Below are 24,977 nucleotides of genomic sequence, written 5' to 3' on the forward strand. Positions count from 1 at the left end.
ATGAAGTGGATCGGTCTGCGACAACGGCACTAGGATGCGTAGTGTGAGTGAACAGCCCTGCAGATGCTAAATGAGCCTTATGACTGACACTGAAAGTATTCGAGGAGTCACTGGTGCTGACGTTCAAGGGAATACCTTGGCGCCGGTCAGCAGCCTGCATGACTCCAGCAACGCAACAGACGCTAACCCGTACCGTAGCGTAGCGGATCGAGTCTGGCCGATTACCTACTATATCATGTCCATGCGCTCAATGCACGGATTCAACCAATGCACGCCTACCCACCGCCTTTACGGCAATCACAAATCTGAGGCTGTATGATAATTTAAAGAAATTTTGAAAGAATGCTTTATGAACGGTCCGGCAAAATCTTCTATATACAATTCAAACCGATAGAGTAGCGGTGCGGCCGCAGTAGGTGGTGTGAGTGCATGTTAGTAAAGGACGCGCGAGGTTGAGTTGCTACGAGCACCTACAGCACGACGTGCAGGCTGCCTTTCCCTCATTCTACCTCTTTTCTTGTTTGGCAACAGCCACTACGGCGCGGACCTCCTGGAAGGCCTTAGGATACTAATGCTCCTGGTGTATAGCTCTACAGTCTTAACTTTTGGTAATACACACTATAAATAAGTATGAGAGAATCTTTAGTTTGCACCCCTTAACCTTGCTTTCTGCTTAGAAAGCCTACACTGGACACTATAGTATTTTATCTTGCACGTTCGATTGCAATGTGATGCCAACTCGAAGTCGAATGTTTAAAAAACGCTATTTGCTGGTTCGTTAAGCTGGGCCTTCTCTACACTACCTAAATTATCTGACTGTCAGCGGCTTGCCTTAGTGACGTCTGTAGTTTCCAGCCGAAGTGATGTCGATGCAGACCTTGGGCGTTGCACTCAAGTAACAGGGCATGAGCCAGCGTAACTCAATGAACCCAGCTTATTCAAGAAGTCTCCGCCTAGCCGAACACTTTCGTGCGCTCAGCTAGTCGCTTAGGCCCTCTCATCAATGTTTCCTGTCTTTCAGACGATCGTGCGCAGCTGTCAGTAATCACCGTGTCAGTTCTTAGCCAATCAAATTCCCGAGACGCACGTAGATGACACCCACTAAGACGCGCACTCTAGTAAAGACAATGTTCGCGAGTCGGTCGTTTCTTTCCTTCTTCATCGCCAATCTCCGAGCGTGGCTGAGCCTTGACGTAAGCCAGGGCGTTGCAGTATCTCGTCATCTCTTCAGCTATAAGATCAACAATGTACCGCTGGAATGCAGTAGCACTAACACCCAGATTTCTCTGTCAGCCTACGTTGCAAGCGTGCTAAGCGACCAGTTTCAGAAACATGAAGGCCACTTCCAAAGCCATCACCCAGATGGGTATAATAACAACTATGTTCGGAGCTTCAGCGACCGCTCAAAACGTATCGTTCGGAGCCGACAATTTTTACCGCAGCAACAACGTAACGATCCAACCAATCACGTTCCCCACCATGTTCAACACTTTGGTCGCGGGCAATCTTTTTACTCCAGACAATCTCAGCGTCAATCACTCAGCTATTGTTCTCAGCCATCCTGCAGGAGCAGTAAAAGAACAAAGTGCGAACCTATACGCCACCAAGTTAGCTGAACAGGGTTTTGTTACCATTGCCCTAGATCATCCTTACTTTGGTGGCAGCGAGGGGGAGCCACGTCAGGCAGTAGCTCCAGAACTCTATGCAGAAGCTTTTAGTGCGGCGATAGACTATCTCGGCCTGCTAGATTTCGTTGATCGTGAGCGCATCGGCGGGCTTGGCATTTGTGGTAGTGGTTCCTACATTATTAGCGCTGCAAAGATCGATCCACGTATGAAAGCTATCGCAACCTCAAGCATGTACGACATGGGCTCTGCCTTTCGTAACGGCATAAGGAATTCAAGGAGCACAGAACAACGCAAGGCAATCATAACTGCAGTATCAGAGCAACGCTGGGTCGAAGCGGCAGGTGGCCAAACTCAAATTGGCCTGGGCACACCGCTAACTATTACGAACGAGTCGACCGCTATCGAGCGCGAATTCTACGATTTTTATCGCACTTCACGCGGCGAGTACACAGCTCCAGGAGCGTTAGCCAACCAGACAACAGGCTCAATCCTCTCAAGCAGTTCAAAGTTGGCGAATTTCTACCCGTTTAACAACATTGAGGACATCTCGCCGCGTCCTTTGCTTTTTATCTCAGGCGACCAGGCTCATTCCCGTGAGTTCAGCGAGAACGCTTACAGACTTGCTTCTGAACCGAAGGAGCTTTTGTGGATCCCAGGTGCTGGCCATGTTGACCTCTACGATCGTGTTGATCTTATTCCGTTCGGTAGAATCACCGAATTTTTCCGCACGCATCTCAGCATCTAAACGTTAGATGTAATTTGGCGATGAGTCTTTCTCTCAGCGTTAAGTTTCATTGATGCTGCCTCATTTCGTCATCCGTGTGGTAATATTTGTTGATCACGTTCTTCCCCTCGTGCCTGTCACACGAGGACAAAACGGGGCTTTCAGCTAGCAGACATAGTTTTTGATCAAATATACTGTGGTCTTCTGGTTTTCTACATTCGAATTCCCGCTGTTTTGGAATTTCTTCCCTGAGTGGCCGTGTATTACCTACTTCAAGCTTCAACAGTACCGTCCGTACCCCCTGATAAATTTTTCCCCACGCGTTCGTCACTGATATGATGAAGGGCAATCCTTATACTCTCACCCTTCTGCTCTGGGGCTAGGCTCTGTGGTGATGTTGTTGTCTGTACCTTCAAAATACGCAGTCCAGACCAAGCCCTCTGGGCAGCCTTACAGCCTCGTCTCGATGTCACCGGCATGCAGCCGGCGCGGAGCTCTACCCTGTTACGTGAGATCGACGGCTGCATGTGACGTGGCCATGTGCGAGTGTGCGGTGCAGATACCTTAAAGGTAGATGCCCGGGACGGAATACAGTCGTTTGCCAATCCGTGAAAGAAGTCGAACATGTGTGCTCGGTAATTTTGTGGGATGATTTTGCTAAGAAGTTGCCACTGCATTTTACAATGCTTTTCAAAATGTGCAGACTACCTAAAGTCTAGTAGACTATGTAATAGCCGCCCTTGATTGGCTAACCACACCTTACAACCAATCAGAAGCAGGCTGCAGGCTACAGCCTAGCGTACTAGACTTTAGGTAGTCCGCACCATTTGAAAAGTACCTAAGCTAGTCTATCTACTTTCAGGCTACCTATAGTTTCGGGCTACCTAACTAAGAACGTTGTTACAAACTGCATAGTAATTTATTTAACAATAACAATTACATTTGCTATAAATTACACATAGAATTAAAAGTAGCTGCTACTGCTTTCTTAGCTGCTTTCTCTAGTAATACAGCGGCCTATTAAGCCTGTAGAGCTGCTGCCTAATTAAGCGCAGCTCTAATACCTTCTACGCTGCTAAAACATTTGCTAGAATTAACTTTTACATGCGTTTTTGTACAAGTAATATTTGTATATTATAACTAATAACCTCGTTTTCTGCTTGCAGTTATACAGCTTTAGTAACTTATTAGCTACTGCAATTGCCTTACCTGCTTTGCTTAGCAGCTTCTGAGTATTTTAAGATAGAGTCTTTAACTATAGACATTAGTAAGCTTTCTACATACCTCTAGATCCTTGTCTTTACAAGCATTAATTGTAACCTAAGTTTAAGAGTGTTGCTTAGGGTTTGCAACTGCTAGAGCTTGTTCTTAACAGGTAGTAGTAGTAATAGAGTATACAGCTTTATATTAAGGCTACTTATAACCTATTCTAGGTTAAATAGAACTAGTCTAGCGCTTCAGAACCCTTTCAGATATTGCTAGGTGTAATAGCAGTATTACATGCGCAAATAAAGCACAGTAGAAACTTAGACTTAGTAATATATTTAATCTAGTTACGTATAAGGGTTTTTGCTTAGCGCCTCTACACTTTCTTTGAAGTAGCAAAACAACCTATATTAAGAGGCTGTGTAAGGTGTAGAAAGTAAAGAGGTAAATAGAAAGCAATAATCCTCCTATCCTTGCAGTATTTCTAGAACATAAGAGAGTTGTAGCTCTTATAACTATTGATAATAAGAAAACAGTAGGTACTAACAGTACGTTCCTTTGTGTGCCTGTTAAAATGCTCTATCTAGTCTAGAATAAGCTTGTCAGTAGTCTAGCTGTTATGAGAAACTCTAAATACCTAGTCTAGGGGCACTGTTTCCTCCTTGTACCAGTTAGACAGATAGTTGCAGACCTTGAATAGCCTATACTATAGCATCAATGACCTGTATAATTGTTGCCTACTCCTGCTTGCCTAGCTGGACTTGTTCCGATCGTCCTAATTTCTTTGCATCTGTAAGAGCTGCTCCAGAGACTATCTGGCTTACCATGAAGCCAGTCTGATCAAAGTTGCACGTGCCATCATACAGGATGCCGTACTTGGCTTAGACTTTGGCTTCCAGGCTAAACCAACCTTAGATAATCTCAGAATTCTTTAGAGAGCTCTCTTATAATGATGCTTGCGGCTAAGCTTTAGTCTAAGTCTTGCTTGACGATTGACAAACGTTTTAGCCAGTGTCCCCCTTACAGAGGCAATACCGATAAAGAATGTGAGTGAAAATTGGCTCTCCCTTGTAGTTGTTCAGATTCCGTCGCTTGGCCACTTAGTGTGCTTCGTGGAAGGTTATAGGTATCAAATTGATGAGCCGGGGCTTAAATGGACACACAATATCTGATACACTCGCCCATAGTAAACGGCAGCGAATCTCAACAAGCCGCTTTGGAGTGGGGATAAATTCACATACCACTGCTATTTACAGTACAACGCTTCATCGTGACCCACCGCCTCCAAGATCATCCTAGACCCGCGCGCGCACAACTGTCATACAAGAAGAAGCGTTGGATAGTGCTGTCGCGATTCCCAGGTTATATTACAGATGCTCAGCTGACATATTCGTAGCTTGTAATAACCTCTTACGCAGGAGTGATGTGCACTTCAGTTTGAATCTCCCTCCTTCTGAATCGTGTTTATGTTCTTGAGTCTATAGGTTAGCTAACTACCTCTTTACTAGCATCAGCACTACAGCTACTGACAGATTTTCCATGAGGCGAGCTATGCAAGCGCAATTGGGTACTTCAGATTGCTGATGTCTTTTCCAGTATCGCTGTCTGAGATATTGGCTTCGGCGCTGCTAAATTCTTCTTCGAGCTGGTTTCCGAGCGAGCATTCACTACTGCTCGCACTTACCGATGCGTCATGGCTATCATTATCGTCCTTGCCCTCGGTTCGTGTCTTCTTCTGCAGTGTTGAAGAGCATCTTGCCGCTGTCTCACAACCTCCAGTCTTATGTGCTTCCATTGCAGGGTACGCCAACTATATCTCGTCCTCCCACACTTATGCGAGACCCTCGCTCTCACTTTCTGTGAGGAACCTCTTCACCAGTTGCTGTCGCGTTTCATTGCATGTTCTCCATAGACGGAAGCAAAAGAACATGCATCTCTTCATCGGCCTCTGGTACTGGAAAGATGCACTCTCACGCCCGACCAAGTCAAATCGAGGCTTGTATGGTCAATCAGCGCACTGAATCTAAGGCCAGCACCGAATGGAGACGTCCGTGCACCTCACAATATCTTTGCACAAGTCGAATACTCAATCCAGAGCAGCTACCATGAGCACCAGCCTTTGTTCTTCCTGCTTGCAATTAAGTAGATCAGTACTGCTGCAGCTGCCTAGAAGGGGATCCCGTTCGAACACCTGAGGCATTTGTACTAGTTTCATAAGTGTCTTCCGGTATGTACCTGCAAACGTTTGGGCCCGACCAGTACGCCCCAGCCGGTTCGTGTCAAGAGTCATGCCGGTAGTGTCAGCTTCTGCGGTAGTAGCCATATACCAGGATGCCAGATGCTCCCACTCGTTACCTTGCAACGGCTCAAGACAAACAAGTCGTGGCGTAGAATCTTGAAGCAATCTATTGTCAACAGCTTTGGCAGTCGAGCGATCCAGTTCGACGATCTAGTGATCGCTAGTACTGTTTCAGTCCCCCTTTCGCAGCAACAAGTCGCTGATCACATGGTCGTCGAGCAATGTCGACGACTTCCGCTTGAGTACATGATCCGTGAAAAGATGGCAGCTAAGCAAATGGTAGCTCCTAGTCTTTAGATTACAGTGCTTCGAGCAATTCCAGGCTGTAATCAGAGATATAGATGTGGAGGGGACCTATCTCACCGAAATCGCAGGTCTTCTGGCTCTAAAAGGAGCAAGGACGCAACAGGCCCCTTGTTTTATCTGTTGTTGATTTTGGCAAGTTGTGCTTCTCAGTAAAATACTTCGCGACAGTGCTAACAGAATTCCTGAGAGTATTGGCAAGACCGACAAATGATGGTAGGCTCTTGATCGTTCATATAGAGGTAAAATCTGTTAAGATGCTCCCAGAACATGCTGGGGGCAGCGATCGAGGTCAGACATTATGATACTCCAGACGAGGCAAAAGACGGCGGGAAAAAAAGATAGCAAATAATGGAGATTGTTCCCTACAAGAACAAGTCGCCTAGTCGCGAGCAGATGTGGTAGAGGGCAGGGTGCAGGAAGCTTGGAGGCGGACGTGATGGTTCTCCTCAGATGTTCTGAGCGCAAATCAGAATTCCCTAAAAGAGGCGTGTTTCGTGATAGGGGTTATTACGACACGGATTACCTGAGTAGCGATGATCATTCAAATACTAATGATTCCCGCTTATCTTTCAATTCAGTGTCCCCCTTTCACTATCCCCAACGTACTGGCGGTAGTTAACGAAAAATAACTGGGCAGTCTCTTCAATATCAATATTAAGCCCGGTGATGCATCGCTACAAACTGTCTTACAGCGCGTTCGACCTCTTCTTGGTGCGAGTGGCTAAGAACGTGTAAGCCTCCCTCTATAATCTGTAAACGAGCATCCAACGAGTTCTGGATCAGGTCTATCTCTTGTTTCGCGTTTGCCACTGTATTCACAGCGTCTTCAGTGCCCTAAGTTTGGTAAGTCTTGGTCAAGGTCAAAGAACTAGCGAGGATTCAAAAATGTCCTACTTGAAGCCAAAGTACTGGGCAATGAACATACGCAAGCCTGCCGTGAAGGCTGTCTCGGTCTCGTAGATTTATAGCCGCCATCCTGAGTTTCCTTCGTCCATCATCTCCTGAGTAGTAGCTCTTCATTGCTTGTTTCCAGAAGTCGCGCAATGTATCCGGACAGTCGTGGCCAAAGTCGACGTCGACAACAAAATTACAGTAGGTATCGTCTAGCTCGAAATCTGGAGTGGGGATTGAGCTAGTCCAGGCTTTGAGCAGAGGTTCAAACCCTGCCATTGCGTCCTAGCAGCCTTGATCATGCGCTCGCTTAGATTCACAGTCCATAAGTGCCCCGATAGGGATGATTCCTTTGATCTGTAGTACTTATAGTTTAATACTGGCACAGAGTGTTAGATTTTGTGACGAGAATTACTTACTTTCTTGGGTGCGATCAGATATGTGCGAACGGCAATACATCCACCGTGGCTAGTTCTAAGTATGAATGCCTCGTTGATACTGAGGGCGTCCAATAGTTGGACAATCATGATGGCTGTATCCCAATAAGTAAAGGTCTCGTTCTTGACTCTCGTCTCGCCATGACCGATAACATCGATACCGAGGAGATTCATCTCCGAGGTCAAATTTTGGCTTTGAAAATGGCCGGTAAAGACATGGGAGGACATGCTGAAGCCATGAATAAGAACAAGGGTTGCCTTTGACCTGTCATACAGTTTCGGCATGTAGTATGCAACATTAATGCTGCTTAGATGTGGCACACGGAGATGTTGCATCTGAAACATAGTGCAATGTATGGTTTTTATCTCTAAGATAACAGCGCTTAGATAGAACGTTCTGTGCACATGTAGTAAGTAACATGTTAAAGACAGCTAAAGTATTAGCAAGAAGATGGAGAACGCATAAAGGTGTTAAAACGTTTAACAGAAATAGAAGCAACCAACAATTCAACGTCAGATTGGTACGATATGAAAGTATAAATTTAGGTATACTTACTAAGCTGTAAATGACCAAAGAATATGATAAGAGATTCTATGAACTGTAGATAGGAGTTTGTCTGACCAGAAAATTGATGAATTTTGACATATCGCTTGGTCTGCTCAAGATCTCTTCGTGAGTGGGGCTTCTAGGGAATTAAGGAGTTAAGGAGTTAAGGAGTTAAGCAGTTAAGGAGTTACGAGGGTATTCGCGTGTCAGCAGTTTGCTTTAATTGTTGCCAAGCAGCTGTCTAGTGTTGGTGTCAGACCCTAGTGATTAGCAATCAGCACTACCACAACTGTGTGCACCCGGCTCAATGCTGCATTTTGATTAACTTCCAAGACAATACTCTTTGTTCGACTTTGCAGTAGCCAGTCGCTGATCGCTACACAGCGTGTAAGCAAGTCACGTTTTCTGTCCGTAACGACGCTACACCAAACCTATGCGGTATTGAGGTTCAGGGGACCCCGAAGACGCTAGATCCACTTACGTTCGGCTTTGAGCCGGAGCTACTCTAGGCACTGCCCAGTTCCTCCATTTTGTGTTCAGCAGTAATATTCCCCACTAGATATCAGAAACCACTCCCACGAATGCAAGGCCCTACGCCTCAGAAAAGCCCGATATTCTTCGGACCGAGCGATCCTACAGCCAATCTCCGAGTAGCTAAATTCCGCGTTCGGATTTTGATTTGAAATAAGGTTTCAGTCTCCAAGCATGAGAGCGTTGGTTGATTGATAATTCGCACAATTAGAACTCTTGGTCAACTTGAGACTGAGATACTTGGTCTTGAAGGGGATATAAATATCGGTATTTAGGAAGGGCATTTGAAAATACAGCTCTCTATCATCTCCCTGTCCTTCAGACTACTTATTGCAGCCCAACAATCGCACTACAGAGACTTCATATTCACTACCCCAACTTGCAACTTGCAGAATGACAGCCAACATCAGCACTACCCTAATTCTTGGGGCTACTTCTGGCATAGGTGGAGCCTTTGCTCGTTACTTCCATTCCAAAGGGAAGAAAGTCATCGCCGCCGGTCGCCGTCTCGAGCGTCTTCAAAGTCTTGCCACTGAGCTGCCAGGCTTGGATACCTACGAATTTGATATCGAGAACATCTCAACCATCGAATCCAAGTTCGCTGAACTCTTTACCACCTACCCTACACTTGACTGTATTATCGTCATGGCTGGAAAGATGGAAACGTTGAGTTTCGCAGATGCTTCCACCTCAACTGCGGCATCGATCGTGTCAGAGATCACGACCAATTTCACTGCTCCGCTGGTCATTGCTAGGAGTGTCGTTCCACATCTGCTGTCGCTCAAGCGTCCCACAACCTTCATTACGGTATCTTCTGCATTGGCGTACATCCCACTCCGCGAATACCCAGTCTACAACGGCACTAAATCAGGTCTTCACCAGTTCACCGTAACTTTGCGAACACAGCTGGCTGGGACAAATGTCAAAGTTCTCGAACTCGTCCCACCGTATGTAGACACCGAGCTGGATCTCCACATCAGAGAACAGACGATCAAATCGCAAGGCGGAAGGACAAGTGCGAACACGCCAATGCCAATTGATGAGTACATGGAGACTGTGATTGCTTCTTTGGAAAGTGGTGAAGAATTGAAGGAGATATCAACTGGGTTCTCTGCCGTGGGAGTTCAAGCTTGGAGGGGCGCTTTCCAGCCTATCCTATCCCAGTTTGGGATGACTGGGTGAAAGGTTGGACATCAGCCGAGGTCAGAAGACCATCTTAAGGTGTGATTGTCCCTTGTTAGTAGCAATCCAATAGCTTTCCATGTAACAATTTGTATCCTGGATTCCATGTTAATGTTCTCGGCTTACCCCCGTGTGACCGCACCGCAACAACTAATTGTTCTTTTGTCACAGTTGAAAGCTCTACTTGCAGTTGGCCGCACAAGCGCCTACCTGCTGACTAGTCGCTACGTGGTACAGCCACGTGTCAACAGTTACATGATATGCCTTCGCTGACGCCTCGCACTATAGCGGCGCAACCCTGGGTTATTGCTAGTTCTTGCTCGGTCACTTTCATAGCATATCGCACCCGGCCCTCACAGGATACTATCAGCCAGTCATGTTGTTAGGTTTTTGCAAGTGAAAACAAGCATGTGTAAAATCCACTTACCCAAATCACCTGAGAACATCAAATCTCAGCTTTTAGATCAACGTAACTTGACGATAATAAGCCTTCTGCATTCAAGTAATGTTGTTGTGTTCTGGAGCGTCAGAATTCAATAGCACACAAATCTTTAAAAACCTATAGATCCTCTAGGCATATTCAATCTAACTTGAAATTCTCCCGCCGAAAGAATTCCTCCAACGACACCGGGCTGCGCCGAGCACGCTCAGCTGCCCAAGCGATATTCTCCCTCGTCTTCTTCCCGTAGTAGCCGTGCTCTCTAAACATCGTGTACATATCGTGCAGGTCATCTCTCAATCCTTCTGGCATCCAATCCCTAAATACATCATCTGGAACATGCTGAAACTCGACTGTTTTCATAGTGACCTTGGAGATGGTTTGAGCAATCTCATCCCACGTATACAAGCCTTGCGCTGCGGCAAAATACTTTCCCTCGTACTCGTCCGGTTTCGCGAGAATAGCTCCAACCCACTTGCCTGTATCAGTGGCATCAATTAGTGGCATTAATGTGTTGCCTTTACATAGGTTCGCCAGGACATACGTTCCATCGTTGGCTGACGAGAGTCGCGGTGGCATTCTGTGCGACAGGAAGTTCTGCATGAAGAATCCGGGGGCAAAAAATGAAGATTTAATCGGCAGATCGCGCAGATATTCTTCAATCTCAGCCTTTGTATCGAAGTGCTCGACATTCAATTTTCCATCCGAAATATTGTATACGTGCGGAAGCGTGCTCCAGATTACGTATTTTGCTCCAGCGTATACCAACTCCTTAAATAACGCCTTCGCTTGTCTTGTCTCAATTGCCCTCGTGTTACCCGTGTCTTGGGTGTTTGTTGAGGCAAAGACGGTATGTGCGCCTGCTACAGCGGCTTTTAGGGACAGCGAGTCGTCCAAATCTGCCTCAACAATTTCGGCACCGTTCACGCTTAGAGCTCGGGCATTGGGACCTGAGGCTGAGCGAGTAATGGCACGGACAGAGTACTGTTTGTAGAGCTCTGGGTCGCTAAGAACGTGATGTACGACCGAACCTCCCTGGTTGCCTGTTGCGCCAAAGACAACAAGGAGTTTTTTATTCATACTTGCAAAAGTATAGTTGGGGGGAGAGTGTAAGAAGGCGGCGATGTGAAGATTGAAGACGCGGGTCTGATAACTAAACAACAAGGTCAACTATAGAAGGGGTACTTATCACCTTCGTTTTCAAAGTAATAAAGTGCACATTTTCCAATAAGTAAGCAAGTCAGTTAAAGCTAACCCAAGAAAGATTCTAGATTACAAATGTAGTAACTTAGGCTCGGCGTTAAGGGTGTAAGCATTAGCCTCTTCCTCCAATAATAGTATATCTAGTATTAGTGCTGCTAACAACGCGCGTCAATTTCTATAGGTGCTGTATTTCTGATCCTAATTCGCAGTCAGACATAAAGCTAGTACTAACGTGTTCCACTGTTTAGCACCTCTGCCAAGACTAAGCTAGCCTATATACTTCCCGCGCACATAGGGTTCCTGCGCACCTAACCTAAAGCAATGACAACAATAACATTTGCCACTTAGTACACATAGAGCTAAGACTAAGGGCTGCTGCTGCTCCTGCTGTTTTTTTTGCTTCTCGCTTAATTAACTTGCTTGCCTGTAGAGCCTGTACAGCTGCTGCTCGTTTAAGAGCAAGCTTAATAGCCTTAGCGTTGCTAAAGTGCTTATTAGGGTTAGTTTAAATTTGCTTCTGTCAGCAGGTAACTCTAGTACTATCTAGTCAATACCTAGGTCTCTAGTTTTTAGCTTGAAGTTGAGCTGCCTGAGTATTTGCAGCTGCAGTAACCTTGCCTGCTTTGCCAAGCACTAGCCGGGTACTCCTTAAGAGATTCTCTGACTACAGTAACTGTTGCTGAGCCTTGTATAGGGCCTGTGAGCTCTAAAGCGTATTAGATACCAGCTCTGAGATCGTTGCCTCTTGACTAGTTGCTGGTGGAGTACTTAAACGTCCAGAGATTCAGAATGATCAAAGGACTAGCTCTGGGTTACATGAATGGAGACCTGTTACCCTTCAGCTAGCTTGTATAACTTGCTCTGATAGACATTTTTCTCTTGCCCTGTTTTACGATACATTAGAGCGCTCCTTCTTAATAGGTGCTGCGTTATTCAGGGCTAAGAAACTCAGATCTGCTTACGATAGCGAGACTTGACTACAGAGAATAGAGCAAGAATTAGCGGCTGCAGCACGTGAAAAGCGTGTGGTATAAAGTCTAGGAGTTGTATTCAATTCAGTTTATATACCTACATGAAGTTAATAGAGATGTAGGAGCAGTAGCTGTTAAGAAGGAGCAGTCGATAACTATAAGATAATAGGGAAGTATTTAGTATAAAGGTACGCAGTAACTATCTAGAGCTACTTGTATTAGATGCCTAGCTGTTCCCTGGCGTTATCTAGAGCTAATCTAGAGTATCTTTACCAGGTAAGTAGGGAGATTGTAGATGCTTGCCCTTGAAGATAACTAGACATTAGAGCTTAATACTAGTAGCAGCAATTGTCTTCATAATCAATACCTACCCCTAATCCTCTAGCGATTTAATATAAGTCTTCTTCTTTAATAGACTAGCAAGTACCCAGGCATCAGTATGTACCCCTAGTGCAACCCTAGTCTTATCTATATTCTAAACATCCTTGTAGCGTATACCTAGCTCAATTTGTGTACACTTAAATAGCTTAAGAAGGGCTTAAATAGTCTGTGTGCTCTTAATTGTTTAACTAACTAGAGAGACGACGCGTAGGTTGTAGGTAATAAAACAAGGTACCTGTAGTTGCCTATGAGGCTTATAGTTACTACTTATGCACAGGATTTAGGTAGCTATCTCTTGTACACAAGGGTAGGATAGAGGTTGTGCGCGTAAGTCCTTATTAAGTATATAATCTACTAGAAAGGCCTCTTGTTCTGTAGTTAATTGCTGCTGTTGTTAATAAGCTATTGCGTGTAATCATTACCCTAACTGCTAACGAACAGCAACTGAGGCGGGCTTTATTCATGCTCTAAGCTGGGGGTTAGATACACCTTCAGCTCGACGCCATGGGTGTCCTAGCTGGCCGTGGCTGCGCTGGCATGGTCGTTTCAAGCAGCCGAACTCATCCACTGACTACTATCTATTTCGTGTTGTGGCAATACGGCGATACAATTACCTGAGAGACGTTCACGGAATGCTATGATGAGTTCAGCGTGCAAGAACAGTTGTGCCAACAAACCCACGTCTCCGCATGGGTATCACCTCTGTCGTTGATTAGCCAAGGCGATGGTAAAGGTCTTGCAAAAATGGACCTCGATGGTGGGAGATACATGCACTGGAGCTTCTCGTTGAGCTCCTTCAGGCCCCTATCAGAGCAGAATCAATGTTCTGCTGTCTGGCTATGGCTTAGAGAGAAGCGATAGGTTCCACGGTCCGATCACACTAGCCCAAACATCCTCGTTGTTGGGGAGACCGGAAGTGGCGAAGAAGCAGCCGAACGAGTTGGTTTCGGTGGAATTCGGCAAAGCTCTTGTGCCCTTTTCGGCGAGAACCACATTGAAAAAGGCTGTGAGATTGGTCCAACACCCTGTTCTTTGCGAGAAGGGTGCGTCAGAGTCAACTAGATTGATGGAATGTGGCTCGAAGGACCAGATATGTTCCCAAAGACATGGAGAAGATTCCTTTTAGGCTAAAGCGTGTATGTAAATTGCAAGACATTTAGTACCATTTATAGGTAGTAACACGGCTAACAGTCTGAGACCCTAAGAAGTGGGGTAACGCAAGTATAGGTGCTTAGACTCCAAGTCTTGTTGCAAGACAGTAATTAGTCTACAGTCTACAAGTATATATTCTATACTGTAGCTTATCAAAAAGTCTGAGATACATTGATGTGAACGCTGCCGCTACGGTTTGTCTCCTTCGCAGACTTCGAAGCAAGCTTGAATGCTAAATCCATAGTTTCTATTGCTATAGCTTGACAAGTGCAGCAGTAACAGCGAAAACCTGCTTGAACTAGCACAGTCTTACGATGAGCAGACATCAGGTGGTCTTTTCGCACGTCGAAATTTGTGTGTTAGGCCTAGAGGCTTGTAACGGCTGTGTGAGCTATAGGCTTCAGCTTAGAAGAGACCTTGTAGATCTTTAGATTTTCTGAGCTACGACATCTTGAGTTACAGTCAACATTATTGCACTAGATGCTGGATCCATGCTTGGCCTTTTGGGTCCACTGTCTTCAAGATACTAGACGCAAACCTAGCAACAGGCCGCACGCTTGAAAATCCTACCCCCTGCTATTAGTGGTCTAAAGCTATTCTATGACTGAATTAGCTGTTGTTGGCCCGTTGTCTAGAGTCGACTAAAGATTTCGCCACTCATGATTCAATAATGCCCTCCCTTTCTAACAGTAGCAACGAGACCATTTTCGCGTTGCTCAACGTAATTAGCTGCACCGCCCGGCTCATAGTGGACACTATAGTAGTATTGCGGTGTGATGTTTGGCCATTGTGGTTAATGGCCAGTCGTTCAGACATTATCACGTCCGTTGAGTCAGTTTTATGGCCTCGCAAGCGAGACCGAGCTCTTCGTACAGTTTGTGAATCTTGTGGGCGTTAGAATCATGTTTTATGTACTTCATCATCGGTATCAGAGGAATCATCATTCTATATTCAGCGATAGCGAGACTAATGAGGTAAAAGACTGTTTTGATTCGTTTTCGGGTCTATTTAGCGCTGCTGCTTATTCGTCTGCTTTCAAGATTCTCTTCTTACACTGTTCAAGCGATCGGGGGATGTGGGATAGCGGAGACGGCCGCGGACTATGGCGCCGCGCTCTCTCGTACTTCTCGACAGGCCGAATCAGTATTGCCTATCGAGCTGATACAGGTGATGTTTTGTCCCATAATCTAGCTGCAAGATGAGGGAATACCATTTCATGTAGACATCTAAATGTAGCATAGCGCGAAGGGAAAGCGCTAGTGTTTCATGGTCTCGCATATGCACATTATCCCTGCTCCTCTATCTTGAACGACACGGCGTAGCTACGTTAGCACACTTTCCTTGTTCCTGGTGGAATCGTTGGTTCTTAGGCTTCGATTAGCAGTGTTGATTAAAAATGTCTTAGCGCCTGCCTCTGAAAACATCAGGTCGAAAGAGACCAGTTGACCAAGAACCGCGAAAGTGTCACCTATTCACACTAGCGGCACTGACTTGAATCTACATGCCAAGGCTCGCAATGACTTCTGAATGCTTCGCTGCATCTTGACATTCAATCATGCTGCGTAAATACTGGGTATTCAGCGGCAAACGCAGGGTCCGTCGAATACTGCGATCAGATGCTGACATGATATGTCACTTCCTCTCTACGGCTCGTACTGCCGGCACAAGCGAAAAAGCACCCTTGTTCAAACGTCTAGATGCTGACCTTGCATAAAGAAAAGAGAATCTAGCTGAAATTAGTATTAACAGCATTTGCGATCGAGCCCTCGGACGGACTCGGCTGGAAGTAAAAGGAAAGACCCTACACCACTTTCAACAGAGATGGCTACCGAGCTATTACTTATGTAATCAATCTTGCATTTTAAAGTTATTGCTAATTTAAGATTCATCTTGAATAATCTAGCTGAAATTGTAGCCCTAAAGCTTTCGAGTCTCCTAAAGCTCTTGGTTGGTTCTCTCTCCTAATTCTAGATTTTTCCTATCGGCCTTCCTTAGATACCGATGTAAATTGGCTGCTAAATTGGATAAAGGACTGTAACGTGCATCCATGCGTGGCGCAAATCACAGTGTACCGCAACTGGCCAATCAACTTGCGAGAAGAGCGATAAAGTCTGGAGTTTGCACAAACTGATTGGTCAGTTGCAGCACACTGTGATTTGCGCCACGCATGGATACACGTTACTGAACTATACTTCTGTATCTTTTAGTCTAAATAAGGGAAAACCTGAAAGCTACTTCTTTACGTCTGTTATTAAAATGCCTGATAGACTATCAGAGGACAGGATGTTTAAAAAGGCAATGAATTGGCTTTATGCTACAGAGCTACGCTACAGAACTTAGTCTTCGAGCTTCTCTTATACTATCCCAGCTGCGTAGAAGGCTCTTTGGATGTTCTCTGCTGCAGATTGCCTGCTGAGAGGTTTAAACATGCGCTTAGCATGCGGGGGTTGTGGCCAAAGTTCCCTGGGCACCACCGCATCCAGCGTTACCGGACTGGCCGCCACCACCAGACTGGCCGCGCTCGATACCTTGGTATGGCCTGCAAATATCACCGTTATTGCTACCGCAGACACGGCTAATCTCAGCGGTGTCACCAAAGTTGGCGTTGATAGCAACGAATTCAGAAGTCATCCCACTAGCGCGGACATTGTCAACGATGACGCGGCGTGGGCTCCTAGCCTGGTTGTTGGAGCAGTTGCCGCAGCTTCGGTACAGCTTTCCAGAGTTGGTGACAGTGTAGTTGCGAATGGTCACAGTTCCACGGCCGTTGGCCTGGATGACTTTGTCAGATGCGCCAGTGGCGCCACCGCCCTCAATAAGAACGTTGCCAGCTCCAAGTGCAGTAACAGCGTCTGAGATGTTAAGTCTGCTAATTTGGGTCGCTTGAAAAGATTATCTCACCTTCGCAGACGTTCCTGAACCAGACGTTCCTGATGGTGCAAGCACCTTCACAGTGGATGCCTAGTGACGCTTAGTGCAAGATTCCTAGAGATAGCACAAGTGGTAACCTACCGTCAATTTGATTAGGTCCGATAATCAGGTTGGATATGGTGACACCAGGACGTATGATAAAGACGGGGTCACCACCTTCGTCCTCATTGCAGGCGATGCCGCTGTCAAATTCCGCATTTCCGAAGTCACGGTTGGCGGAGATGACAGACGCTCGGGCCCTCTGGACAGCTCCCACTCTAGTAGGAATGTTGAGAGTCTGGGCTGAAGCCAGAGCGGCAGTCAAAGCAGCAACGAAAGCGGTAATGAACTTCATTATGATTGAACGACTGTTTCGCTTGAGACTGAAGAGCTATTGTTGGTCGGAGATATTGATGAAAAAGGTGATGGTGATGATGGTCAGAATTCACAAGGGAGACCGGACAGCTTAAATATGTCGACGGTAACATGCCAAGCAGTCTATAGTATATATCGCTCCGTGAGCGACCGTGACTACAATAGCATTAGGCGTTGCAAGCCAAGATGTGAGATACGGTCAGCCAGAATATAGCACTAGTGTATACCAAGACTATCAATGTAGAGGTGTATTTGACCGAAATCAGCGCGAAAAGGTCTCCGACTAGAATTGGTGAAAAAAAGACAAGGAGAAAGGAGAAGTCACTGGACTTGCGGCATCACTGAAGACATTGGCCTCTTTGAACGCGTGGCTTACAATCTGTTGTACAACGCATTTAATATCTCCCGACACTAAAAAATGTTACGTTGTGGCGCGGTTTCATAACACACGGCTCCCTTTGCACTCGGTCGAATTCCTTCTGGGCTGATCTCGATTGTTTGAGAGACTTTTTTCTCGTGACGACCTGAGCTAAGTTCTCTAGCCTAAGCCGCTATCAAATCGGGGCCAATCTGAGTCAGATAGACTGTAGACTATTTACGTCGAACAAGAACGGCCAAACATAGTACTGTTCGAAGCTCATTCTTGTCTAAGTGGTCAGCTAGATCCATGCAGAGATATATGCTGGGGCTAACATTGCAAGGAGAGCGGCGCAAGGAGAAAAGCGCACTCACTCAATCCAAGATGGCAAGGGTCTGCCACATATCTCTCGCCACTTGCAGCTGGAGATCAGTCAGCGATACGAAGACTCGCGTGCCAAGTTCTGCAGAGCCTTCTTACTTGACACCAACGAAAGATCGTATGAGAAATCATGCGAGAATATGGCATGTTTTCTTGTTGAAGGCGCAAATGTAGATACATGCTTGATGATTGAAATGAGATCCCGGAAGCGCGGAAACTGTTATGAGAACGTGCAGAGCCTCAATAGTCCAAGCCAGGCGAAAGATTGGTAGTCTGGTGGAACGGGCCGTCTTTTGGAGCCAGGAATAGCCAAGAACTTCATAATAATACAGTTAGCGGTGGTTATGAACGGAAGCAGTCTAGAACGCCTCTTTTGGCCATAGACTGCCGGTCATCATAAAATCAGTTTCAACAAGGCGAGGTACTTACTAAACCCGATCAGGTAAAAGTTCTGGGACCAAGCTTGCTCCAACGGTCTGTTTCATCCAGACGCGAAAAGCATTGCATTACACGCCAGAAATGGTCCCCGAGCCTATGTCGTGCGTCAAACCGCTGTCTTAAGCGGTGAGCGTGGCGCATGACATTTGGTATTCCTTGATGGCATATAACACCGGTCTTCGTACCGGCCTCCGGTGTGCTCGTGATCCACCATAGAACAACGGTAGCGAAGGTGCTCCGCGCTGTTCGAGTGACGGCAGCGTTGACATTGTACAGTGGATAGTGCATGAGACAGAAGCTCGTTTACGGTATCTTGATAAAACGCTCGCCGCATGAAGCTGGTGACAAGCCTCGAACGAGGTTCGCGATCACAATCTGTGCCACCGAGAACAACACCGCAATGATCTGTGCTACTTTGCCGTCGAAGAGAGGGGCGAAAGCTTGACAAATCCCTGCAGCGGGTCAATTTATGCAGCTATTACAATCTTGGTTTTTAACTCCGCTAGATGCATAATCCGAGAACATTGATAGATGTAGCTGTGCATCTGCTCTTTTACATCCCCTACTTGTCCTACCCGATATAAGGGCGCGTGGAGGACACCAAATCGCAGCGAAACAGGTTTAGCGTTAGGGTTTTCGCTTAATCAAGAAGCACATTTTGGTGGTCCCTCGCGCAACCCCAACACCCCCGAATCGCGATCAATTTTTACTTGGATCAAAAAACGTCTCATACAAACTCGATTTCTACGTACTTTGCGCAGCGACGCTGAGCGTTTGGTCTGTAACTTCAGTAAAACGCAGTGCTGTTTTGGTAAGTAGGGTTAGGGTTTCTGCACAATGGAGCTTGTGTGGGACAGCCGAGCAACAGCACCCCAACAGGCAAACATTACAAGCAGCAACACTGCGAACTCCCGCAAGTGGCCGCAGCAGCTTGCGCTCAGCAACTGCGACAGCGTATTCAGCTTTCTTGAAGACTTTAGTGTTATTGTTTGCAAGCAGCACTGCACGGCAGTAGTGAGTCTGGATGCGCATCTCCGTAAACACCATGCTGCATCTGCTGCGCTACGGCGACAAATACTTGAGCGCTTCAGTCAATTTAAGACTGTCGCTCCAAGCGCAATTGAGCTCCCGGACGAGCCCGCGCAGCCGCTGGACGAGCTTGGAGAGCCGCTTGATGGTGCGCAGTGCAAGACGTGCAGCTGGATTACTGTCAACAAAGATGAGATGCGCAGGCATTGCAAGAAAAAACACCAGCAAGCTTGGGTAGGAGAGAAAAGCTTGCTCTATGATATAGTAATAGTGCAGAGCTTCTTTCGCACTGGGGGGCTGCAAAAATATTTTATTGTTGAGGCTGGTGCTGTTGAAAACAGGCAAAATTCAGACCCAAATCAGGTCGTTGAAGAACAACTCAACGCATGGCGCCAGGTGCGAAATCAGCTTGAAGAAGACATACAGGTTATGGGCGACGCTGCAAAGACTGATAAAACCGGCTGGTTCAAGCGAACAGGGTGGTTGGAGTTCTTGAAAGGCCGGAATCTTGTTCATCTAGCCCATCAAGCCCGCTTACCCGACCGCAACGAGGTGAAATTGCAGGCAGCCGCTCAGCTAACAGAGCAGCTGATTGAGAAGTGCGTCAGAGGCTTAGCAACGCTTCCACAGGAAACCCGGCGATGGCTTCGTAGTGCGCGGCAGACAGATATCGATCAACGACCGCTGGCGCGACTGCAGAACCCCGAGAGTCAGGCGACGTACGCTGGCTACATGGTCCGATTCGTCTGCTTCTATCTTCGCATCATCGCAGACGAAGAGCGCCAGATGGACAAGTATCTATTGCAGAGAGATCAGGCTATTCACGGCAGCGAGGAGTCAAGCGGCGATGGTGCTGGCACAGAGAGCGAGTACGACGACAGCGACGACGACAACAATGCTGATAGCGACGGCAACGACAGTGTTGTGCCAGAGCGCCGACCGCGTCAAAAAGCGCCGACAGACACAATGAAGGATGCGCGTGAAGTGTTCAGCTGGAAGGAGGATCAGAAGGCGCTGGCGATTCGGCTGTGGATTGCTCTCGACAACGGTGACCGAGCAGCTCAAATCACTGTTCTGCTGGACTCGCTGAGTTCGTTCATACTTACGAGCTATGGCAACGAGGTGTTGTCAGCTGGATTGGTGCAGTTTCTTGCCGTGCTAGGCATAGACACCGAGACAAAACGCTTGCGCACTGCAAAGAACTACTCGTATATGCTAGCAGGGATGGTGTATTGCACCCGGGTGGTTGGAGTTGAGAAGCTTCTTCCCGCAGCAGGGCGCGATGAGCAGACAGAAGAAGCGCGGGACAGGTTCTTGGAAATGCGCAAGAAGTATCTGGCCGACGGCTCGTACAGTCCGATGAGTGAGATGATCAGTCTTCTAGCATACAGCAAACACGCTGCGCTGAACGAAGGCAATGCTGGCAACGCGTACTGGTCACTGGACAAGAAGATCTTCTATCTCAACGGGCGGCCCATTGTCATCGAGCGCTTCCGTCAGATGGCTCAGAGCATGCAAGCCGAGGTAGTGGAGCAGTTCTGGCAGCTGTGTTGGGTCGACACGGCTGCCGACCGCTTCAGCATTGATCTTGCGCAGATTTCAGACGACGTTACGTTCACGACACAGGGCATGTCTTTCGTTAGCAATCCGGCGAACGGTCTGTCTGGTGGACTGGCTTGGATGCTCACAAGAGCCCGAAGCAAGGAGGGCGGCATGCAGCTGCAGACGGCGGATGGTCGGTGGAGAGGCAAGAAGGTGCGGCAGTATCTGCTGCAGGTGGACCGGTTCTTGGAGCTACTGATGGGCTGCGTGCACGTTGAGTATGGACAGCCGGGTCGAGGGTCGGAGATCACGACAATGCGACACCGCAACGGGCTGCTGCAGGACCGCAACATCTTCATCGTGGACGGTGCCGTCATGACAGTCGTCCGTTATCACAAGTCGCAGTCTCAGTGGGACAAGCCGAAGGTTGTGCCGCGCTTTCTGCCGCCGCAGTTGGGACAGATCATGGCTCTGTACTTGAGCTACTTGCAGCCGTTTCGAGAGTATCTTGTAGTTCAGGTGCTAGGTGGCGGCTTGAGCGACTATGTCTGGAGCAACGGGCAAGGGGCGTGGGGCACAGATAAACTAACAAAGGTGCTCAAGCGCGAGACAGGCAAGCGACTAGGCGTTCGATTACACACGCAGGGCTACCGTCACGCAGCTGTAGGTATTGGCAGGGTCAAAGTGGGGGAGTCGTTTGGTCGGGGTTATCAAGACGAGGTTGGGGAAGTAGACGAAGCTGAGGTGGATGAAGATCAAGAGGATATCGTCGAGCTGCAGAACTCGCGGACGACAGCGATGGGGGTTGGCAACTACAGCGTGCCGATTGATATTGTCAAGCATCTCAGCGTGCGGTCGATAGATGCGTTCCGGGCGCTCAGCACAGCGTGGCACCGCTTCTTGGGCGTAGACGGGCTGGCAGATGAGCTGGTGGAGCCGAGCAGCAGAAGAAAGAGACGGATGCGAGAGAGCATATCAGGGCTGGTGGGGTTGCCAAGAGAAAAGACCGTCCCAGCAGAGGACCCGCGGGCCGAGACGGTACACAAGGCGCTGCAGCAAGTGCTGGGCAAGCAGGACGTTGGCTTCCGATCTGCCGAGCAGGAACAGGCGCTGTACGCGGTGCTAGACAATCAGACGCCGCTCGTCGTAGTGCTTCCGACAGGAGGGGGCAAGAGCTTGCTATTTACAGTGCCTATCCAATATGAGGTGACGAGAGAGGCCCTATCCAATATGAGGTGACGAGAGAGGCCCTATCCAATATGAGGTGACGAGAGAGGCCCTATCCAATATGAGGTGACGAGAGAGGCCCTTCTCGCAGCAAAATTAGCTTAATATCGCTTAGCGTTAGGGTTTCGCACTAAAATTAAGGAGGCGACTCGTCAAACTTCATGTACCCAACTCATCAGAAACAAAGCACTGCACAGCAATTTCGCTCATACAAAGTCGTCTTGTACGCGTCTGAATATTGCGCCGGTATTGTTGTTTTCAACAAATTACAGATCTACTGATACAGCAGGGTTAGGGTTAACTTGGGGTTAACTTAGGGCTCACGATGGAGCTAGTGTGGGACAGCCATCTGTTAACACTGCAAGAGCGAGTTAACACAACAAGCAGCAGCGCACAACGCCGTAAAAGAGGCTTGCAAGTATCGCTTGACAATTGCGATAAGATTCTTTGCTTTTTGCAAGAGTTTGGTGTTTTAGTATGCAGGGAGCATTACACTGCTGTTGTTAATCTTAACACGCATCTCTTGCAGCATCACAGCGTGCCCGCTGCAACTCGAAAACAAGTTGTTGAACGCTTCAATCAATTCGCGCTAGTTGATGCAGCAGACGTTGAGCTTCCAGATGAGCCGGCGCGACCGATAGAAGAGCTTAGGAAACCGCTAGACGGGCTGCAGTGCAAGACATGCAGCTTCATCACTATCAACAAGGACACAATGCGCATGCACTATAAGAAAGATCACCAGCAAGCTTAGCTAGGAGAACGAGGCGCGCTCTATCGCACTGTCAAAGTACAGAGCTTTTTTCGCACAGGGGGTTTACAGCGATACTTTGTTGTTGATTCAGCGGTAGCCGAAAATGCTCTAAACGACGACGTCGAGGTTGCAGTTCAGAGGCAGCTTGCTGAGTATAAACTGACACAACAAGAAGTCGAGGAAGAGCTGCAAACGCTAGAAGAGGCCGCGAAAACAGACAAGACAGGCTGGTTCAAGCGGACAGGCTGGTTGGCGTTCTTCAAGGATCGAAATCTTGTTCATCTGGCCCATCAAGCCCGGGCTCCCGATCGGAGCGAGCACAAGCTCAAGCTAGCTGCTCAGCTGGCAGAGGGACTGATTGAGAGAAGCGTTAAGGGATTGGCTACGCTTCCGCAAGAACTCAGGCGCTGGCTGCGGAGCGCAAAGCAGAGCAAGATCGACGTGCGGCCGTTGGGGCGACTGCAGAACCCAGAGAGTCAGGCTGTGTACGCAAGCTATATAGTAAGGTTTGTCTGCTTCTATCTACGCGTGCTAGGAGATAAAGAGCAGCAGATTATGCGTTTCCGACAGCAGCGCGACACAGCTGCTCGATCCGAAAGCAGTGCGGCGTTGAGCAGCGACGAAGACAGCGAAGACGAAGCGGAAGGCAGTGAGGCTGACGACGACAGCCCGCGGCCCCGGCGCAGGACACGCAGTCAACAGGCACCTATCCAATATGAGGTGACGAGAGAGGCCCTTCTCGCAGCAAAATTAGCTTAATATCGCTTAGCGTTAGGGTTTCGCACTAAAATTAAGGAGGCGACTCGTCAAACTTCATGTACCCAACTCATCAGAAACAAAGCACTGCACAGCAATTTCGCTCATACAAAGTCGTCTTGTACGCGTCTGAATATTGCGCCGGTATTGTTGTTTTCAACAAATTACAGATCTACTGATACAGCAGGGTTAGGGTTAACTTGGGGTTAACTTAGGGCTCACGATGGAGCTAGTGTGGGACAGCCATCTGTTAACACTGCAAGAGCGAGTTAACACAACAAGCAGCAGCGCACAACGCCGTAAAAGAGGCTTGCAAGTATCGCTTGACAATTGCGATAAGATTCTTTGCTTTTTGCAAGAGTTTGGTGTCTTAGTATGCAGGGAGCATTACACTGCTGTTGTTAATCTTAACACGCATCTCTTGCAGCATCATAGTGTGCCTGCTGCAACTTGAAAACAAGTTGTTGAACGCTTCAATTAATTCGCGCTAGTTGATGCAGCAGACGTTAAGCTTCCAGATGAGCCGGCGCGACTGATAGAAGAGCTTGGGAAACCGCTAGACGGGCTGCAGTGCAAGACATGCAGCTTCATCACTATCAACAAGGACACAATGCGCATGCACTGTAAGAAAGATCACCAGCAAGCTTGGCTAGGAGAAAGAGGCGCGCTCTATCACACTGTTAAAGTACAGAGCTTTTTCCGCACAGGGGGTTTACAGCGATACTTTGTTGTTGATTCAGCGGTAGCTGAAAATGCTCTAAACGACAACGTCAAGGTTGCAGTTTAGAGGCAGCTTGCTGAGTATAAACTGACACAACAAGAAGTTGAGGAAGAGCTGCAAACGCTAGAAGAGGCCGCGAAAACAGACAAGACAGGCTGGTTCAAGCGGACAGGCTGGTTGGCGTTCTTCAAGGATCGAAATCTTGTTCATCTGGCCCATCAAGCCCGGGCTCCCGATCGGAGCGAACACAAGCTCAAGCTAGCTGCTCAGCTGGCAGAGGGACTGATTAAGAGAAGCGTTAAGGGATTGGCTACGCTTCCGCAAGAACTCAGGCGCTGGCTGCGGAGCGCAAAGCAGAGCGAGATCGACGTGCGGCCGTTGGGGCGACTGCAGAACCCAGAGAGTCAGGCTGTGTACGCAAGCTATATAGTGAGGTTTGTCTGCTTCTATCTACGCGTGCTAGGAGATGAAGAGCAGCAGATTATGCGTTTCCGACAGCAGCGCGACACAGCTGCTCGATCTGAAAGCAGTGCGGCGTTGAGCAGCGACGAAGACAGCGAAGACGAAGCGGAAGGCAGTGAGGCTGACGACA

At 47.7% G+C, this 24,977-nt stretch overlaps 7 protein-coding genes across 7 annotated transcripts; 3 read left to right on the top strand and 4 right to left on the bottom strand.

The window, feature by feature from the left end:
• Positions 1–1,275: 1,275 nt before the first annotated feature.
• On the top strand, positions 1,276–2,373 carry C7974DRAFT_474773 (putative alpha/beta superfamily hydrolase; the record flags this gene model as incomplete). The annotated part of the gene is made up of 1 exon (XM_046146613.1): positions 1,276–2,373. Exon 1 carries the CDS (start codon positions 1,333–1,335, stop codon positions 2,371–2,373), a length of 1,041 nt encoding a protein of 346 aa, XP_045994359.1. The 5' UTR covers positions 1,276–1,332.
• Positions 2,374–5,389: 3,016 nt separating this feature from the next.
• On the bottom strand, positions 5,390–5,563 carry C7974DRAFT_317536 (uncharacterized protein; the record flags this gene model as incomplete). The annotated part of the gene is made up of 1 exon (XM_046138602.1): positions 5,390–5,563. A coding segment is annotated over one exon (174 nt), but the record flags the coding sequence as incomplete, so codon positions are not given.
• Positions 5,564–6,798: 1,235 nt separating this feature from the next.
• C7974DRAFT_401445 (alpha/beta hydrolase) lies at positions 6,799–8,206 on the bottom strand. Its single transcript, XM_046142603.1, has 4 exons — positions 8,048–8,206; positions 7,474–7,991; positions 7,058–7,339; positions 6,799–6,997 (listed from the first exon to the last, which is right to left on the bottom strand). The coding sequence occupies exons 2-4, from the start codon at positions 7,834–7,836 to the stop codon at positions 6,818–6,820; spliced, it is 825 nt and encodes a 274-aa protein (XP_045994361.1). The 5' UTR covers positions 7,837–7,991; positions 8,048–8,206; the 3' UTR covers positions 6,799–6,817.
• A 619-nt stretch (positions 8,207–8,825) lies between these two features.
• Positions 8,826–9,891, top strand: C7974DRAFT_401448 (uncharacterized protein). The gene has a single exon (XM_046142604.1). It carries the CDS (start codon positions 8,963–8,965, stop codon positions 9,749–9,751), a length of 789 nt encoding a protein of 262 aa, XP_045994362.1. The 5' UTR covers positions 8,826–8,962; the 3' UTR covers positions 9,752–9,891.
• A 440-nt stretch (positions 9,892–10,331) lies between these two features.
• On the bottom strand, positions 10,332–11,331 carry C7974DRAFT_474776 (uncharacterized protein; the record flags this gene model as incomplete). The annotated part of the gene is made up of 1 exon (XM_046146614.1): positions 10,332–11,331. Exon 1 carries the CDS (start codon positions 11,268–11,270, stop codon positions 10,332–10,334), a length of 939 nt encoding a protein of 312 aa, XP_045994363.1. The 5' UTR covers positions 11,271–11,331.
• A 4,852-nt stretch (positions 11,332–16,183) lies between these two features.
• Positions 16,184–17,238, bottom strand: C7974DRAFT_342232 (putative pectate lyase E). Its single transcript, XM_046139293.1, has 3 exons — positions 16,910–17,238; positions 16,799–16,858; positions 16,184–16,749 (listed from the first exon to the last, which is right to left on the bottom strand). Exons 1-3 carry the CDS (start codon positions 17,160–17,162, stop codon positions 16,331–16,333), a joined length of 732 nt encoding a protein of 243 aa, XP_045994364.1. The 5' UTR covers positions 17,163–17,238; the 3' UTR covers positions 16,184–16,330.
• Positions 17,239–19,740: 2,502 nt separating this feature from the next.
• On the top strand, positions 19,741–22,827 carry C7974DRAFT_342236 (uncharacterized protein; the record flags this gene model as incomplete). The annotated part of the gene is made up of 2 exons (XM_046139294.1): positions 19,741–20,719; positions 22,695–22,827. Coding segments are annotated over exons 1-2 (1,035 nt in total), but the record flags the coding sequence as incomplete, so codon positions are not given.
• Between the last annotated feature and the right edge of the window lie 2,150 nt (positions 22,828–24,977).

Source organism: Boeremia exigua (assembly GCF_020726555.1).
Source record: "Boeremia exigua strain MPI-SDFR-AT-0100 chromosome Unknown C7974scaffold_10, whole genome shotgun sequence".
In the NCBI taxonomy this organism is placed as follows: Eukaryota; Fungi; Ascomycota; class Dothideomycetes; order Pleosporales; family Didymellaceae; genus Boeremia; species Boeremia exigua.